Source organism: Centrocercus urophasianus, unplaced genomic scaffold (genome assembly GCF_019232065.1).
Source record: "Centrocercus urophasianus isolate 14NV4802_14NV808 unplaced genomic scaffold, USGS_Curo_1.0 seq_1084, whole genome shotgun sequence".
Taxonomy (NCBI): Eukaryota; Metazoa; Chordata; class Aves; order Galliformes; family Phasianidae; genus Centrocercus; species Centrocercus urophasianus.
The window spans coordinates 17047-35133 of record NW_024884236.1 but is presented as its reverse complement, the minus strand read 5'-3'; the positions used below and the strand labels follow the sequence as shown (position 1 = coordinate 35133).

The window sequence follows — 18087 nt, the reverse complement described above, 5'->3', positions numbered from 1 at the left end:
CGCTCCGGGCTCAGCCCGCTCGCATGGCGCGGCGGCCGGGCCCGCCGGGCTCGGTGTCCGTCCCGGTGCCGCTCGCGCTCCGGCCTCGGCCCCGCCTCGTGGCGCCCCCGCGCTCCCGCCCCGATGGAACCGGCCGCCCCGCGCCGCCCCCTGCGCCGCGCCGATGTGGGCGCGTCCGCTCCGGCCCCGCCGCCGTACTGCGCCTAAAAGCGACGCGGCACAAACGCTATGCGGGGAGAGCGCGCCGTAATGCTCCGAGCGGAGGCGCACAACAAGGAGCGAGAACGGGAGAGAGGCGGGGACGGGAATGTGGGTAGGGATGGAGGTGGGAATGGCGATGGGGACGGGAACGGGGAAAGAGATGGGGAGAGGGATGGAAATGGAAACGGGAACGGGGGTGGAGTCAGGGATGGGGATGGTGACGGTTTCAGGGAAGGGGACGGATATGGAGTTGGGGACAGGATGCGGGTCTGGGTAGGGATGGGGATGGAGGTGCTGGGGACGCCCCAGGCCAACCCTTGGAAGGTTTAGGGGTGTCCCGGGACAGTCCAGGTGGTTTTGCAGTGGGATGTGCATAGGGGTGAAGAGGGCCAGGCCGGAGGTCCTGCAGAGCCAGGACAGGCTGCGTCTGTGCACCCCCACACTCACATCCCAGCCTCTTCCGCATGAGCGGAGCCACACAATCCACCCTTGTCCCCAGCGGGCTGAAGTAGGTCAGGGAGGCAGAGCTGAGCCCTCTGGCCCCCCCAGGGAGGAAACCTCACAGCAGGGGATGCACAGGGCCCCAACGGCAGCTCCACTGGGTCGGTGACCACCTGCGTCCTGGTGAGACCTCACTGCTCCCATCCCAGGGGATGCCAGGCAGCCCCTCCCCAGTCCCCTGGGCTTGGGATCCCCCTGCAGCCCCACAGGCAGAGTCCTCAGGGTGTGGTTTGGGGTGGCTGAGCCATGGGGATGGTCCCCAGCATGGGGGGCTGGAGCTGGGGAGCAGACACTGGGCTGGGCCGGAGCTGGGTGGTGAAAAACAGGGAGAAGAATGGGGAAAACAGTTTCTCACCCATTAATTGCAGTTAATCATTGACGAACCTATTTACTTCAGGAGTCAAAGTTCTGCGGTGCTGCCAAGGTGCAAGTGTGGCATAGCTGCTGGCAGCATCCCGGCGAGGTGGCTGCAGGTAAGGGATCCCAGCACAGCCCCAGTGCCCCCTTGGGTACCGCGGTCTGGGCTTGGGGTGAGGGAATGTCTGTTGAAGAGGGTGAGCTGGCAGGCTGCCCATCGGCTGTGATACAAGAGAGGGAGATGCTGTGGGGTGTCACAGCTCGCTATGGGGCTTCTATGTGGGGCTTGGGGTGATCTGGAGTGATGCAGCCTCCAGTCGTGCTCAGGAGCAGGTCTTGGGTTCCCCAGATACTCCTGAAGTCACCAGAACCTAGAGACCAACCCTGTCTCCCCACTGTGTCCCCATGGGACCTATTCCCCTGGGCAGCACAGTCCCATCCCAGGCTCTCTCAGTGGGCACAGTGTGGGGGCTCAGGACATGCCCCAGTTTCTCTTCTATGCTCCATAGGCTCCGTGCAGGATGGCATGGCATCCGCTGCTGCTGCTCCCCTTCCTCCTGGCAGCAGGTGAGGACTTTGCTCAGTGCAGACTGGGGTTGCCGGGAAGCATCAGAGGCACTTTCAACTCCATCCCATTTCTCTGGGGGCACCCATGACCTCCAAAAGTGGCACTGTGGGCTGGGTGGTGGGGATGGCACCCCAGGGGAGGGTGAGGAGTGGGAGATGTGGAGTAAGAAAGGGGAGATTCCCTGCACTCAGCTTATGCTCTGCCTGCAGCTTCAGGCAACACAATTCCCATCTTCAACATGACCATCGTGTACGTGGCTGAGGATCTGTATATAGGTGAGGAGAGGCTGTGGGGAGGCTGCTGGGGCTGGGGAGAGAGCCTGGGGCTGACTCTGCCCTTGTTCCCTTGTCTCCAGGCGAGACTGCTTTCACCCTCATAGCCTATGACCTAGATGGGGACCCGATCACCTACAGCATCTCTGGCACAGATTCCTTCTACTTTAACGTTGATGCACAGACAGGTGTGGTGACACTGAAGAACCTGCTGGACCGCGAGGTGAGGGCAGAGACTGACTGATGGGACCATGGGGATGGATGGCAGAGCCATCAGACCTAGGCTGAGCTGTGCGTGTCCTGACTGAGCTCTGCTTTATCTTCCCAGACCCAGGCCAAGCTCACCATCATCGTCACAGTGTCTGACGGGATCAATGCGGCGGTGAGTGTGGGAATGGGGATTGCAGTGGGGTCTCGGCGGGGTCTCAGTGGGGCTGACTGTGATGCTCAGTGAGGCTCTGCCCAGGGGGCAATGCTGGTTGGCTCCTTGTCCCTCATCCAAAGTCTCCCCATAGGTCAGCAAGCGCCTGACCATCATCGTGGAGGACCGTAATGACAACGCACCAGTCTTCCAGAACCTGCCCTATGAAACTTCTGTCCTTGAGGTACTTCCTGGCACCTGGCAGCCCCGTGGATGGGTGGTTCCCAGAGCATGGGTGTGCCTGGTGACAACAGGCAGCAATAATGTGTGGTGACAGAATGCAGTGACGCTGTGCCTGGGCATGAGGTAACGGTGTGTGGTAATGGTATTCCTGGCAGACACATCAGTGCCAGTGGGGCTGGTGTTCGCTGGGTCTCTGCCCTCACCAGGGAGTGCCCATGGAGCTGATCAGCCCAGGGCAAGGCTGGCTCAGAGTACAGACAGGGAGTGGGGTTGAGATCCTTAGTAGAGTGCCCATCTGAGCACTGGATGGGCTGGGAGGGGCCAGGGTCAGCACCCTAACCCTGCTTCCCCATGCAATGCCACCACTGCCTCTCTGTGTGCTCAGAACACGACAGTGGGCAGCATCATCTACAACGTGTTTGCCAATGACTCTGACACTGGAACTGCTGCCAGAGTCAGCTACAGCATCCAGGACGTAAGTACTGCAGCTCTGTGTGGTGGGGGCTCCCCATGGGCCAGGTCTGGTGACATGTGGCAATGTCCCCTGCCCAGGTGATCCCGGACGCTGCGAAGAACCGCTGGCTCTTCTACATCCTGTTCAATGGGAGCGTGGTGCTGAACAGCTCACTGGACTACACCATTAACACCTTCTTACAGCTGAAGATCCTTGCCCAGGTGGGGACATCTTGCCCAGGTGGGGGCACTGGGTTTGGAGTGGCGGGGAGGGGCGATGTGGGACTAACAGGTGCTGTGCCCCAGGACGGTGGAGGGCTGCTGCGCAACGAGACGGTCATCCAGAGCAGCACCACCTACCTGTCCATCACCGTCATCGATGTGCCCAACTTGAACCCACGGTTCCTCAATGAGCCCTACTCCGGCTCCGTGCCTGAGGGCTGCCCAGTGGTGAGCACTCCAACCCGCTGCCCTGGGGCTGGAGGTGTCCCCAAGCTGTGCCCTGATGGCTGCGTCCCCACAGGGCACCACAGTGCTGACCGTCACCGCCATGGACAGAGACACAGGAGTGAACGATAAGATCTACTACAGCTTCACCAGTGAGTGAGGGGGCACAGAGTAGGGTGGGCACCCGGGGGATTGTGCCTGAGCTCCAGCAGCCAGCAGCCCTGCCCATGACTAAACCTGGTCCCTGCTGTCCCCTAGATGCCAGCGTCCCCTTCGCCATCAACGACACGACGGGCACCATCACTGTCAGCCAGCTGCTGGACCGTGAGCAGCTGCTGAACGAGGAGGTGCTGCTGGAGGTCACGGTGAGTGGAACAGCATGAGACCCCTGTTCTTCTCCTCACTCTGCGTGGCCTGACCCACTCCTCTGCCCACACAGGCGCGTGAGAGCAACCTGGATATCTATGGCAATGTGGCCCAGGCCAGCACTGTGGTGACAGTGTTGGTGACTGATGTCAATGACAACAAGCCTCACTTCTACCAGTGCCTCCTCTCCACCTGCGACTTCATCTACACCCAAAGTAACTTCACGGGGAGCATCGTCGAGCACTCCCCCTCCAACATGCCCGTGTCCAACCTCAACATCGTCGCGCGCGACCCAGACAAGGTGGGAGCCCATCCCTGGAGCTGTGCTGCTGTCCCACTGCTCCACCACCCTCACCCCATGTCCATCTCATGTCCATCTTCCCAACAGGGCATCAATGGCACTTTTGAGCTCTACCTGCAGGGTGCGAGTGCCAGCGCCTTCACTGTCTCCCCTACGAGAATCGTGGGCACGGGGGAGGTGCAGATTCTCGTGCAGGACCCATCAGCTGTGGATTATGAGATAACTCACGTCATGGTGGTGCAGGTGGGTCCCTCCTCCCCGCATGTCTGAGGACACAACCCTTCGCTTGCAAGGACAAGAGCAGAGCATGACTTTGTCACAATAATTTGGTTTAGAAGAGCTGGGCCAGGTATAACAGCTCTCTCTACTTGGGGATCTATGCGAGACACTGTCACTTCACCCCACAGCTCATTGCTAATGACACAGGGAACCCCACAGACTGCTGCTCCACAGCCACTGTGACCATCGACCTCATCGACACCAATGACCACTTCCCCGAGTTCCCGCAGAGCACCTACAGCCTGAGCGTGATGGAGAACAGCCCCAATGGCACCGTCGTTGCCACCAACATCACGGTCAGGGCAGGGCACAGCTCGTGTCCCCAGGGCAGTCACACCAGTGTGACCCATGGGGCCACCTTTTGCGGTGCTCAGTGCCCATACCCAGAGCCTCACATTCATCACTGAAGCATATTTTCCAGGTGTTTCCTGCTTTTTTCTAGGCTTATGACCCAGATAGCGGTGCTGGTGGCCAGATCACCTACCAGCTGCTCCAGGAGTATATGTACGTGGGGCACAGCTGCTGGGGGGCTGTGGATGCCGCCTGCCCTGGGCCGGAGCCCCACTGATGGGTCTGTGTGTGCTGCAGCCAGCAAATCTTCATGGTGAATGCCACGAGCGGGGCAGTGCTGGTGAGGAATGGGTCTTTCCTGGACCGGGAGATGCGCTCTATGTACTCCACCAACCTGCAAGCCAAGGACGGGGGTAACAAGACGAGCACCACGATGCTGGAGATCACCGTGCTGGATGAGAATGACAACGAGCCCATCATCATCGGCTCCTACTTCATCTATGTGGAAGAGGGGCAGAACGTCAGCACACAGATCAGGGTGGGCACCACAAGCAGAGGAGTCAGGTTTTGTCCTGGGCTCCAAACAACTCCATTCCTTTTCCCTGGTGTTCTCTTTCCAGGCCATTGACAATGATGAGGAAGGCACTCCCAACAGTGAGCTGGGCTTCAAAATTGTGCCAGGGCTGTACAGCAACAACTTCACCATCAACCAGACCACTGGAGAGATGCACAGCATTGAGCCGCTGGACCGCGAGGCTGTGGACAGTGAGGAGGGGCAGCTGGTGGTGACAGTGGAGGTGTACGACCACGGGGTGCCACAGCTCAGCACGATGGTGAACGTCACCATCACCGTGGCGGTGAGCACTGGGCACAGTCAGACCGGATGTAGAGGTGGCACTGTGTCCCCATGTGCCACACTTGGAGCAGGGAGCAGCTGTCCGTGCTCCTGTCCCTTGCTCCATGCCAGACCTCTAGCATGGTGACACTCACGGGCTATCATCTCCTGCAGGATGTGAATGACAACATGCCCATGTTCCTCCAACAGTCCTATGAGTTCTCCGTCTTTGAAAGCTCTGATGGTATGAGGAGGGTGGTCAGGCTGTGGGACAAACAGTGCCTGGGGTCAGACAAACGGACACCGAGTGTCTGCCTCACCTGCAGGGTCCTTTGTGGGGAACGTCATGGCCACGGACGCTGACCGGACGGAGATCAACTCCCGCATCTCCTTCCAGCTGGAGAGGAACACCGGCTCCAGCAACTTCTTGATCAGCTCGACCCGCCTGGGGCTGGGCAACTACAGCGGGCGGCTCTCCCTCGACCCTGACGTAACTGTGGACTATGACACCATGCAGGATAAGTTCTTCTCCTTGGTGGTGCTGGCAGAGAACACGGCTGCAAACAGTGCAGGGAACATCGCCAACGTCTCGGTGCTGGTCAACGTCCTCGATGTCAATGATGAGCCGCCCACCATCCCGTCGTCCTCGCAGAAGAGTGTGAGCGTGAGCGAGAACGGCACGCAGCTGGGTCTGGTCCTCACCGTGGTTGCCTTTGACCCAGACACCAACCACTCGCTGGTCTTCGAGGAGCTGTCGGTTGCCTGCTATAAGGGTGGCAGCAGTGCTGGGGAGGTGTGCTGGGACTGGTTTGTGCTGCTGCCCAATGGCTCGCTGCTGGCCGACAGCTTGGACATTGACTATGAGCTGTGTGATGAGGTCCAGCTGACCGTGCGGGTTGAAGACCTCTACACCGAGAAAGGCGACCGCTACAGCAAGAACGGTACAGGCAGAGCCCACATCCTGTGTCCACCATGAGCAGGGCAGGGAGGGAGATGGGACCTGGAGCTGCTGCTTCCCCAGAGGAGCGCCTCTTTGGGATAGATGGAGGCTGTCCCCAGCTCTTTGGTCCCTTTGGGTTGGCAGGAAGGTGTCCCCAGTTCTTTGGTCTCTGCCACAGGGATCTGGGCCTTCTGGGGGAATGTGGCTCCCAGAGGACACAGAGCAGGACTGAGCAGTTCTCTGTGTTTGTGGCTTTGACAGAAACCCTGGAGATCTGGATCACAGACATTAACGACAATGCACCGATCTTCTTTCCTGTCTCCGGGACCTTTGGTGAGTAGAAGAGCTTAGGATACAGCATTCATGATGTGCTCTTTGCTGTGTGGCTCTGCCCAGCTGCCCAGGAAGCAGAGGGCTGTGAGCAGCACGGTGTCCAAGCTGGGACAACCCGCTGCTCCCCACAAAGAGCAGCATGAAGTGCTTAGGGCTGCACCTGTGCTACTGAGCCATGGTGCATGCAGGGCATGGGGTCTGCAGCATACTTAGCTGCAAAGCACCCCAACTGTACTGTCTGTCCCCACAGTCATTGTCCCTGAAATCTCTCCTGTGGACCTGCCAGTGGCTACTGTGAAGGTGAGGAGCAGTGCACACTTCTGGGTGCTGGGCTTGCCCATCCGTGCCCAGCTGTGCTGCTGACATACTTGGTCCCCGCAGGCCACAGATGCCGACTCGGGGCTGGGAGGAACCATCGTTTTCTCCATCATCAGTGTGGTGCTTGTGCAGGAAGATGGGGTCAAGCGGCCCTTTGATAACCTCTTCAAGGTGGTGACCTCAGCTGACCAGGACAACTACACCGGGAGCATTCAGTAATGCCATGGGGCCAGGCTGAGCTGGGGGTTGCGTGGTGTGGGCTGAGCCCAGCTCAGCTCTTCTGCCGCGTGGCAGGGGCACAGGCAAGGGATGGAGGGAGGACATCCCCAGCAACTTGGTCCCCATCAAAGGGGCCTGAGCGTGCTGGGAGGATGGGGTTCTTGGAAGACCCAGCCATATGGGATGTCCCCATCCACTTAGGGTGGCCAGCAACCTGGACAGTTCACTGAAGGGGCAGTACCAGGTGACAGTGGAGGCTCGGGACAGTGCAGCACCGCAGCATGCGACACAGACTACCCTCAATGTGAGTGTCACCCCATCCCCTTGGGATGCCCCATGCCCTCTTGAGCCCCTCTCACTTTGCTGTCCCCACACAGATCTTCACAGTGGACCAGAGCTATCGCATTCACCTCCAATTTACGACAACATTGGATGAAGTGCAGAGCAATTTGGAAAGCATCAGAATGTATGGGGGCCTGGCAGGGGCTGGGGCTGCAGGTCCTGCTGCTCCCCATATACACACTCACCCATAACCCCATTGCAGAGCCCTGACCAGCGCCACTAAGGCAGGGGTCTACGTGTCAGCCATCCGGACCTATGAAGACAGCCGTACCACTGCGTGAGTGATGGCATCGGCCATGGGGAGGGCACCATGCCCCACGGCCCGCTCACCCCCCCTCCTGTCCCCGCAGGGTGAAAGCCAAGTCGGTGATAGAGGCGTACTTCGTCTACAGCAATGGCACAGCACTGGACGTCAACCAGCTGACCCTGTGTGTACTGGTGAGGGAGCTGTGTGCCAGCACTGCTGCCCACCCCGTTACTCATCCTGCTTCTCTTCCTTCGGCAGGTTCATCAATAGCAACCCAACGGCCCTGGCCAACCTGATGAACCTGGGCCTGGTCGTCATCGTGAGTGGGGGTGGGCAAGGCATGCAGGGACAAGGCACCAGCCCCACGTGGTTCCTTGGGGGTCTTTGTGCCTACACATTGCCCACAGCCCCACTGTGTGCTAGGGCCCCGGTGAGGTGACAGAGAGCAGCAAGGAGAAGGAGATGATCGGCATCATCGCGGGGCTGGCAGCGTTCCTAGTCCTCTTCATCCTCATCATGATCCTGGCCTTGGTGCTGACCACCAGGAGGTACCATGCACCCACCCCGTGCCCCCACATACCCCTTATCCCCACATCCCCACTCACCATCACCATCCCCACAGCTACAAGAGGAAGCTGAGTGCGATGAAGGCTCTCAAGACAGCCACAACACTGAGCCCAGCCGTGGTGCAGGGAGAGGGCATCCCTGGCACCAACAAGTACAATGCTGAGAGGTGAGCATGGGCTCCCTGTGCCATGTTGCTCCCACACGGCTGACCCATAGGGTCCGTCACTCACTGCCTCCCACCCTTGGCCAGGGCCAACCCCATGCTGAATCTCTCACTGGACCCATCCCATGACCTGGGCTTCCATGAAGAAACCAGCTCGCTGGCCAGGTGAGCTCTACAGGCAGCTCCAAAGGCCACTGGCCTTGCCTGTGCCTTGCCACCACCTCTTAAACCCTCCCCTTTCTGCAGCATCAATTCCCTGGACGAAAACATGGTGGACTCACCCAAGGAGGACAACTTCAAGGCCAAGGTAGGAGGCAGGGCATCCTGCTCACCTCCGCCCAGCCCCATTCTGCTGCGGCGCAAGGACTGCTGGACCCTCGCATCCCTTTCTCCCCATCCCTGTTCTGGGGATGGATGGGGTATCCCTGTCCCCACCCTTATGACTGTGCTCTCTCCCAGAGAGGGAACCCACATCCCACAGACTCCACTGAGGACAAGGTGCTGGCGGCCGCCCTGAACATGGAGGAGCCCTCCAAAATGGCCTACATCAACACTGCCTTCAACACCACCGACCTGTGAGCAGCATGTGCAGCACAGAGGGGCCGGAGCGGGACTCAGGCAGCTGCTCTGGCAATGTCGTGTTCAACCCCAGCAATAAACCCATCTCATGTGATGACAGTGTCCCATGGCCACCAGCCCCTCGGTGCTGGCCACAGGGGGTTCCCTCTCCCGGAAGAAAGGGATGGATTGAGGTCAGGCTGGAGGGGCTCGGTGTCACCACAGGGCTCTGTGCCACCCCTCAAATCCCCACCAAGAGCTGCTTGCAGCACTGCACAGAGCTTTCTGTAATGTTTTATTACCCAACACCCAAACTGACAAATGTAGTTCTCCCACCCCCTTCCTCCCCCCACTCCCAAAAAAACAAAGAGGAAAACAAGAAAGTCAGGGATGAAGCCAGAGCGCTGGAGTGGACTGGCAGGCCAGGGGATCCCCAGCGCCCCAATTTTTGCAGCCTCCTGCAGCTCTGGGGAGCTCTGTGGGGCCACTCCTGTGCACTGAGTCAGACTGGTGGGGGGGGGGAGCGGGAGGCGAGATGTGGGGTCTGACAGTTTGGCACTGACACCGAGGTACTGCTGGCAGAGGGGGGCTCACCCCCCAGCACATCGACTTTGCTCTTGGTGCTGCCCAGCAAGGCAGGGATATAGGGACAGTGTTTTGAAAGAGCTGCAGCCCTGCAGGCTGCTGGGGGGGGAGGTGGCTGACGGCTGAAAGTGTCTCTTAAAAAGCTCCAAAAATGCAAACACAGTTCAAGAAAAGCCCCCCCTCCCTCCCACCCCTGCAAAATCTCAGCGGTAAAAAGTGGCAGCACTTTGCAGCTGGCGCGGCCCCAGGGGGAGCAGCGAGCAAGGCTGGGGGACCCACAAAGGGACAGCCTGGGGGCTCTGGATGCTGCTCACAGCAGCGTGGCTGGGAGGTGGTGCGGCTCCTTCCCCACCACCAGGACAAGGACATTTCCCGTGCTTCGAATGCAGTCAGGGAGGGCTGGGGACCATGGGGACAACCTCCCCAAATGCCTCCAGCTGCAGTGATGGGGACAAGCAGCTGATGGCCCCGAGCAGACGTGCTCCAGCCCCACAACCCTTCTGCTGGGCACAGCAGTGGGACATGATGCTGATATAGCAAGAACAGGAGTGTGGTGGGCAGCCAGGGGCTGTTGTCACTGCTGCTGCCACGAACCCAACTCTAAGCCACGGTCAGGCCCCCACCCCACGCACAGGGCGATGGCATCCAACTCGTGTCCCAGGGCTGGGGGGGACCCCAGCAGATGAGATGCCCCATCCCCACCTGCAGCACTCCATCACCACCTGCCTGGAGCGCTGCACGCCGGCAGCGGGCATCTCGGGACGCAGGGCAGGGACACTTCCCCATGTCCCCTCTGTCCCACGGCTGGGCAGTAGCTCACTCCATGGCAGGGCCGGCACGAGAGCAGCACCGTGGCCGCCGGACGTTTTGCAGCAGAGCCCGAAAGACGCTGGGCTGCCTCTTGGGCTCGCCTTTGCGGGGAGCCCCTTTGACGGAGCTGGCGCGGGTGCTCTGTGGGGTGGCCACCGCCTGCCTCCCATGCTCCTCGATCTGCTTCTCCAGGTGCTTCTGGATGGCCATGCCCAGCACCTCCACCTCCATGGAGGCCCCATACACCTCCCACGTCATCCCCTTCTCGTCCCAGCTCACCTCCCGGATGGGCTCTGGAGCCTCCTCCGCCACCCCTTTCACGTGCACCTCGGGGTACGAGGCCTGTGGGGACTTGGCCACTGGCGTCATGGGCCCGGTGGCCACTGAGCGCGTCTCCACAGGCATGGATACCTGCATCTCCGCGTCCTTCTTGGAGGGCTGCAGGCATGGGGCAGAGCCCAGCTCTCTCTTGGGGAAGGTGAAGGCAGCAGCTCCACCCGGGGGGCTCATAGGGCTCAGTGCCACCGACACCAGGGATGCACGGCTGTCCACTTGTGTCCCTGTGTCCTGCACGCCGGCGTCCTGCGGGGGTGTCACCTCGAATGAGTAGGACCCGCAGAGCAGCTTGGCAGTCCGGGGCTGCTGGGTGCTCTCAGTACTCCTATCAGCTCTGCCCTGCTCCCCAACTCTCTGGAGCTGCTCGGGGGTTTCAGTGTCCCCTGTGCCACCCTGGGGCTGCTCCTGGCTTGGCATCGGGGAGGGCAGCTCAGCTCCCACCGATGGCTCCAGGAATGCCACATGCTTGGCTGGAGCCGGCACGCTGCCCGTGTCCTTGCTGGGTGCCTTGAGGCAGGGCTCAGGCAGGGAGGGCGCAGGGGTGGCCTTCTCCTTCTGGGTGCCCCCTGGCTCCATAGGACTGCAGGCAGGGGCAGTGCCACCGGCTGCCCCGCAGCTCCCCAGTCCTGTTGGCACCGGCACCTTCTCCACAGTGCCCAGGACCTGGGGCTCGGCCACGCAGCAGGTCCTCATGGCAAGGCCATCCGCGTTGCAGCCAGAGCTGGGCAAGTGCTCACCCACTGGTGGGCAGCCCAAGGAGCTGGTACCGGGCTCACAGGCGTCCTCAGCCTCTTGGTTCAGCAGCTGCAGGGCCTCGGGCTCCCTAGTGCTGCCCATGCCTGGCGAAGGCTTCTCCCATGCTAGTCCTGCAAGACAGGCAATATGGCAGTGAGCTGAACATTGTCAGTCATCAACTGCTTCTTGCCACACCACACCTGACAACAGGTCTGGCTGTGCCCAGAATGCGCCAGCACAGTGCCCAACCCGGGAAGGGAAGGACAGTGTCAGCCACCTACCACAAAAACAGCCGTTCCCTGGTGCGACTGAGCCACGTGTGGGATTCAGGGGCTGCTCTGGCTGCTGGGGCCACGGGGCTGTGAGACCCTGAAGAGAGAACAGGTGGAGGGCAACCTGTAGTGCCCAGTAAGAACCGCACGGATACTCAGAACAGCTCCCATCAGAGCCCTGCACACAGGTACCCAGTCCAGGGCATCCACTGGCCTGCAGACAGCAGCAAGCAGAAGGGCCAGGGGCTGCACAGGACACTGGGGGCTCTGCCAGGCGGGGTAGGGTGTGCCAGCTGGGCACCGTGCACACTTGCCCTGCACAGATACCCGCACCCACACCCGCACGAGGCCACGTGGCACGAGGGGCAGAAGCCGGTGTCGCACAAGTGGCTCGAAATGATTCCGAGCCCTCCGAGCCTTTCTCCCTACGGAGCTTCCCAGTCCCACCCGTAACACCTCCCGGCGGGGCCGAACCCACCCTGAGAGCATCCCGCCCGGGGCACGCGGAGAGACACGAACACGCGGTACCCACCCGCAGGCACACGCACACACGCACTCCCGCCTGCAGGCACGGGCACGCAGCCGCCGGCACATGGCTCCGGGCACACACGCATTCGTGGACACGCGTGGGCACGCCCCGGCCGAGCCGCGAACAAAGCCGCCCTCGCCGCAGCCCCGAAGGATGGGAGGCGGCGGCCGCTCCCGTCCCGGTGATACCGCCCCGGGGGCTCCGCGAAGGAGCGGGAGAGCCCCGCCACGTGCGCGCCCCGGGGCCGCGGTTACCTGCGGCGGCGGCGGCGGCGGCTCCGGCGCGGTCCCGTCCCGCTCCGCTCCGCTCCGGCGCGGTGGCGGTGGCGGAGCATGCGTGGGGCGGCGGCGGCGGCGGGGGCGGTACCGTGCCCCAGGCCGCTCCCCCCGCAGCGGTACCCCCGGTCCGCGCCCCGCCCCGGCACCGCCCGCTCCGGTGTTGGGGGCCCGGTTGTCTGGCGGGGGGGGGGAAGGGCAATCTGGCATCATCGCCCCTCCGCTCTGGGACCTCACTCCCATCCCCATCTCCCGATCGTGAGATCCTGTCCCCGCTAGAACCCCGACACAGCCCCCGGGTGCGGGAATGGCTCTTGTCCCGCGCAGCCACCCAGCGCCCCCAGGAGATGCTGCATCTAGGGGGGACACGTGGCCGGCGGCCCCTCGGCCCTTGGCACGAGCCCCGTGGTGCCGTCCCTTGGGTGGGGGTGACAGCGACACGGAGACCTTTCCCCTCCTACCTGGTGAGGGAGATGTCCGCTTCCCCGCAGGGCATCACCGCGGGGCCACCGGCGTTGTCCCGCTGCCCGCTGCACCCCGTGGCGGCCAGCCCGAGGGTCGGGGACGTGCGGGTCCCTTCTGCCGCCGCGGACGAGAACGAGGAGGGCTTCTGCTCAGCCCTCGCTCGGGGGGAGGATGGGAGGGGAGAACGTCCCCGTCTCCCTCCCGGCAGCGCTGCCTCTGCTCCCGGGCTCAGGCTTTGTCTAACTCCTTCCCACGCACTCCCGCTCGCGCTGCGGGGGGGAAGGCGGCCCGCGAGCATCGCCTCGGGGCTCACAGCCCCCCCCGAGGCCCCGCCTGCCCCCCAACAATCCTGCAGGGCCAGCACCTCTCTGCCGCTGGGATGTCGTGCTGGCAGATGGCACTGCCCCACACATGGGCTCACGTGGTGAGCCCCCCACATATCGTCGTGCAGTGGGGTGGCGGAGGGCAGCATCACCTCATGTGAAGCCCCAGTCAGCATGAGTCCAGCTCGGTGGTCCCTCCACGGCAATGGAGACTGAGGCAGGAACATCCATCGCCGTGCACCCCGCAGCCATGTGTCAGTCTGACCACCTCCTATCCAGCCCAGCACCTATGGGTGCCACTGGGACCGCTTTGGAGAGAGGGTGGTGCAACAGGTCCCTGCAGCAGATGGGGCTGTGAGTCAGGGGCTAGGAGGGTTAATGTTAACCCTGAGATAGGGTTCCTCTGCCTTGAAGTTAACATTAACCCCCCCCAACCCAGCCCTATAGATCTATAGGGTGGTGCAGTGTCGGCACCAGCGCGGTGGGAGCTGGCACACCTGGTTGCCTGGAGACAGGGGAGGTTGGCGGTAGAAATGCTCCTTCCAGTAAACAGCAAGGCTGGAACAAAACCCCGAATGCTAAAAATAGGGAGGAAGAATATCAAAATAAAGAGCGCAGCCTTGCAACCCCGGGGCACCCCTACACCACCGCCAGGCACCCCGCCAAGCCAGGGTGGGACACGCGTGAGCAGTGACACACGTGGGCGAGCGGTGCTGCAGAGCACAGACCCAGCTCCCGGACCCCCGAGCACGCAGCACCTCGTGCTGGCTGTTGCACCGCAACCACTCGTCACATGCGATGCAAAAGCAGCGCTCACAGCTGCCAGACGTTTGCATGGCCAGGAGCTGTCATACCACCGGGCTCTGCCCCGTGCCCTTTGCTGATCCCAGCTCTGTGCTCACTGTCCCATTTCCCTCCTTGCAGCGGGGCCAAGGTGAGGTGCACCCTGCCTGGTTCAGCTGTGGTTTTACATCCCATGCAGCTGTGAGTTTACACCCCACGCTGCCACACGGGATTAGGGGGTCAAGAGGGGCACAGAGTGACAAGAGACACCATGGGTAGACTCAGGTCCTGGCAGTGGAGGGGACTGTGTCTTTCCCTATCCCTCTATTCCCCTGCCCAGGACTTTGCCGTAGGGCTGCTGGCTCACACCCTACCTGCCCTTTCTCTGCACTCTGCTCTCCCCTCACCCATCAGTATCTCCTACCCCCATGAGATGGCGATACGAGGGGACACGCATCTCCTCCCCTCCCTGCAACCAGCCTTCCTCCCTGGCCAGCTGCCTCCTCCTCCTTCTCTCCCCACCCGGGCACCTCCGGGCTGGCAGGATAACAATAGCGAGGAGGATGAGTAAGATGGTCCCCATTGCCTTGGCAACACACTCCCGCGCTCCCGGCTCGCAAGGAAGCCAGGCAGCTGCCTGAAAAGCGCATCCTCCCTGCGGGGAGGGGGCTGCGGGTGCAGGTAGCTTGGCAGCCCCCTCCCTGTGCGACGCAGCCCTGCCTCCCACGCACACGGGCAGAGACACGTGAACGCAACAGCGTGCCCACACCGCCTGGCCTGCGCCTGAACTGATGGATGTGCCCTCGGTGCCGGGGCCCTGGGGCTCGCAGGCAGACCCACAGCACGGCCAGAGAGCCGCAGGTGCCTGCACGGGACCAGCAGGAGGTCCGGTACTGCGTCCCTGCGTGGCTCCCTGCCCATGTGCTGCCCCACACATCTGGCTCTGCAGCCCCCGTTCCCGACCTCGCCCCCAAGGTGCCCCACCCTGATTGGCTCCACCCACCACGCCCCCACCACTCCACACCCCTCCTCCCACCGTAGACCCCGCCCCCCTTTCCCAGCTGCATCCAATCAGGAAAGCCTCGCAGCCGCTTCACGCAGCGCCCTCAGGTGGCCACCCTGCCACGGCTCAGCCAATCAGAGGGCTGCTAGCTCTGGCACAATCCTCGGCAGGCGCGGCTGCCATGTTGAGGCAATGGAGGGAATAGGGCAAAAGCAGTGCTGGTTTTGCTGCTCTCCCCCTCAGCCCCCTGCAGCTGTCAGCATGCGGCCTTCCCTACATCCCTCTGACCCAAGCACCCCGCTCTCCCTGAGGGCGTATCGCGCCCTAACCCTGTCCTGCAGCAGTATGGCTGCTCAGAGCCCCAGGGGGCTCAGCCCCATCCCTCAGCGGGCGCTGGGCTGTGCTATCAGAGCTCCCCGCAGCGGCCCTGTGCCCGCAGGATGGCTGCTTGTTAGGAAATCGCTGTCCGGAGGAACAAACGCAGCCGAATGATTTCTATCAATATGGCCTATTGTGACGAGATGCTGCCGCTTCAGAAGATTCAAAGCCTCTCCTCCATCTCCTCTGTGCCGTTTGTGGCAGGCACTCTGCCTTTCTTCTCTCTCTTTTCCCAGGGGTTCGTTTCAGCAGTTCAATCGGTGTCGGTGAAGTAAAAGCCCTGGCTGCATTAATGACATACAAATGTGCCGTAGCAGAGAAGTACAAGAGGAATGCAAAGCTCGTGGTGAATTGGGCACGGGATGGGGTTGTGGTACAGGGAGTCAGAAAAGCTTGTTAGGAGCTTTGCAAATCAGAAGAGCTTTAGGAGTGCAGGATGTTCCTTTGGGCACAGATGTGCGAGGGCAAAGCTTGCTGCAGAACGCAGCCCTGAGCGGCGGGACGCTCGCGTTCACCAGGGAGCGGCAGGCATTGAGCTTCTCACATGCAGGCTCTGGTTGTCATGGATTCGGCTCTGCCTGCTGGTGGCTGTGCCGGGCTCGGGGCCGCATCCTGCCCCGGCTTCGGATCCGCTCCGTGCAGTCACACAGCGTTAGGAGGGAGCTGCGTGTGGCAGGGGATCCATGCAGATCCGCCTCATCAGGTCTCCTCCAGATGTTCCTTTTGGGGGTGCCGTGGATGTGAGGCCCGATCCCAGGAAATGCTCCATGAGTTCACCCCCTCTTCCCCCGCTGACGGCCCATAACTCATGCTCCATTTGCACAGCCCGTCCTCTCTGCGTGTCACTGTGATGCACTCTGACAGGCGGGGAGAAGACGTTTGTGGTGAGTAGCACTCACCCAGCCGCTGTGAAAAGCAGCTCGGGGTGGGGGAGAGGGGTGGTGAACTCTGATTTACGGTTCGGTGCATGGGGGCAAACACATGCGGGAAGAGACGCTCCTGTGCCGCCTGCTGTGCTGGGGAAAGGTGCAAATCAGAGAGCGGCTGGGAGGGGAGGGGCAGAGGGATCGGGAGATCACACATCTCTTTGTTGGTACAGCAAGGGCTCTCAACTGCTGTGAATTAACTCCCTGCAGGCAGCAGGCAGGGAAGGGTTCTATACCTTGGGGCCTGTAGTTACAACTGTGTTTTAGTGTTATTGCACTAAAAGGAATGTGAGCTGGAGGAAACAATGAGACATTTTACTGTAGAGATGGACAAAAAGGGACTTACAGGAGAGAGTGGTTGTGTCCCCATTGTGTAAGAAGTGCGTGGTTTGCAGGCAGGGAAGCAGCTGCCTGGCTGGGCAGGACACAGGGACCACTGCTCAGGCACTGCCTATCAGCACTGGTCACTGATCTGCTGCTCTGCTGTCACTTCACTGCTTTCTCTACCTCAGCTCTGAATCTGCAGCAGGCAGGGCCTCCTGCAGCACCAAGCACAACAAGAGCTGGCTCAGGCTGTGCTGTAGGTGCTGCTGGTCAGAGCCTGGCCTGGCTCCTGTCCTTGATTCCTGCTGGCACTCACAGTTGCAAGGAGGAAGGAATGTTTCTCAATCACGTATGATAGGAGGAAGGAATGTTTCTCTATGACATGTGATAGAAAGCTCAGCAGGTGCCAGACACGAGGCAATAGATCTTTACATGCTCTTGTTTACTTGAAAGTTGAGAAAGGACGTGGCAAAGACCCTGCAAAAAACAAAGATGCTACTGTCTGATAGAAGCTGGGAGCATCCTGATGTACGGGCAGGTGCACCAGGTTTTGGATGCACACTCTTTAGTGTGCCCAAGAACATGGCCAGCCTCTGGAAACCGTCTGTCTGTACACGTGCCATGGGTTGGAGCAAAGTATTTGAACTTCAAAGGCAGGAATTGATAGATTTTTCTACCTCTGCAGGGCCTGGGACTTTTGTGCTGGTCCCTGATGTCAGTACCTGGGAATGGAAGAGGTCCTGGACAGTTGACACCTATACCCATATGCTGGGGTACTGGGTAAGCTCCGACACTGCTGGTTTGGAGCTCAGGATGCTGTGGATGCTAGGAGGGTTTGTGCACAGGGACTCTTGCCAGTGAGTTGCGCTAGTTTAACTCAGGCTTAGGGCTAGGAGAGGGAAGCTGAGACTTGGGAAATGCACTTGTTAGCTAAGGGTGCTTATCTAGAGGATTTGGAGCGGGGGACACCTTAACTTTTGCTCTTCCCTAACCAGCCTCACAAGCCTGTGTTAGTGGGAAGTCCATCAGCCAGGGAGGAGTCTATGGCTGACATTCCACACTGGGTGTCGGATGCTGCATGGCATCAAGAACAACATCACCATCATGCTCTATGTGGACTGAACAGCCTGAGCCCTTGCTTGCCTGGCAAAACCTTTGTGCTGTGAGTAAGCATGCAACCC

The 18087-nt window shown here is 61.0% G+C and overlaps 2 protein-coding genes across 2 annotated transcripts; one reads left to right on the top strand and one right to left on the bottom strand.

The window, feature by feature from the left end:
- Positions 1-292: 292 nt before the first annotated feature.
- CDHR2 (cadherin related family member 2) lies at positions 293-9277 on the top strand. The gene is made up of 33 exons (XM_042832933.1): positions 293-309; positions 1100-1175; positions 1569-1626; positions 1837-1902; positions 1983-2122; positions 2228-2281; positions 2415-2504; positions 2889-2978; positions 3056-3178; positions 3263-3406; positions 3480-3555; positions 3662-3768; positions 3843-4070; positions 4158-4313; positions 4478-4645; positions 4792-4853; positions 4938-5178; positions 5261-5497; positions 5650-5719; positions 5802-6416; positions 6677-6748; positions 6999-7048; positions 7130-7281; positions 7487-7589; positions 7663-7751; positions 7830-7904; positions 7978-8055; positions 8133-8193; positions 8298-8422; positions 8497-8607; positions 8692-8769; positions 8851-8911; positions 9064-9277. Coding segments are annotated over exons 1-33 (3978 nt in total). The 5' UTR covers positions 293-307; the 3' UTR covers positions 9184-9277.
- Positions 9278-9962: 685 nt separating this feature from the next.
- GPRIN1 (G protein regulated inducer of neurite outgrowth 1) lies at positions 9963-12917 on the bottom strand. The gene is made up of 3 exons (XM_042832904.1): positions 12093-12917; positions 11910-11997; positions 9963-11759 (listed from the first exon to the last, which is right to left on the bottom strand). The coding sequence occupies exons 1-3, from the start codon at positions 12915-12917 to the stop codon at positions 10564-10566; spliced, it is 2109 nt and encodes a 702-aa protein (XP_042688838.1). The 3' UTR covers positions 9963-10563.
- Positions 12918-18087: the final 5170 nt, after the last annotated feature.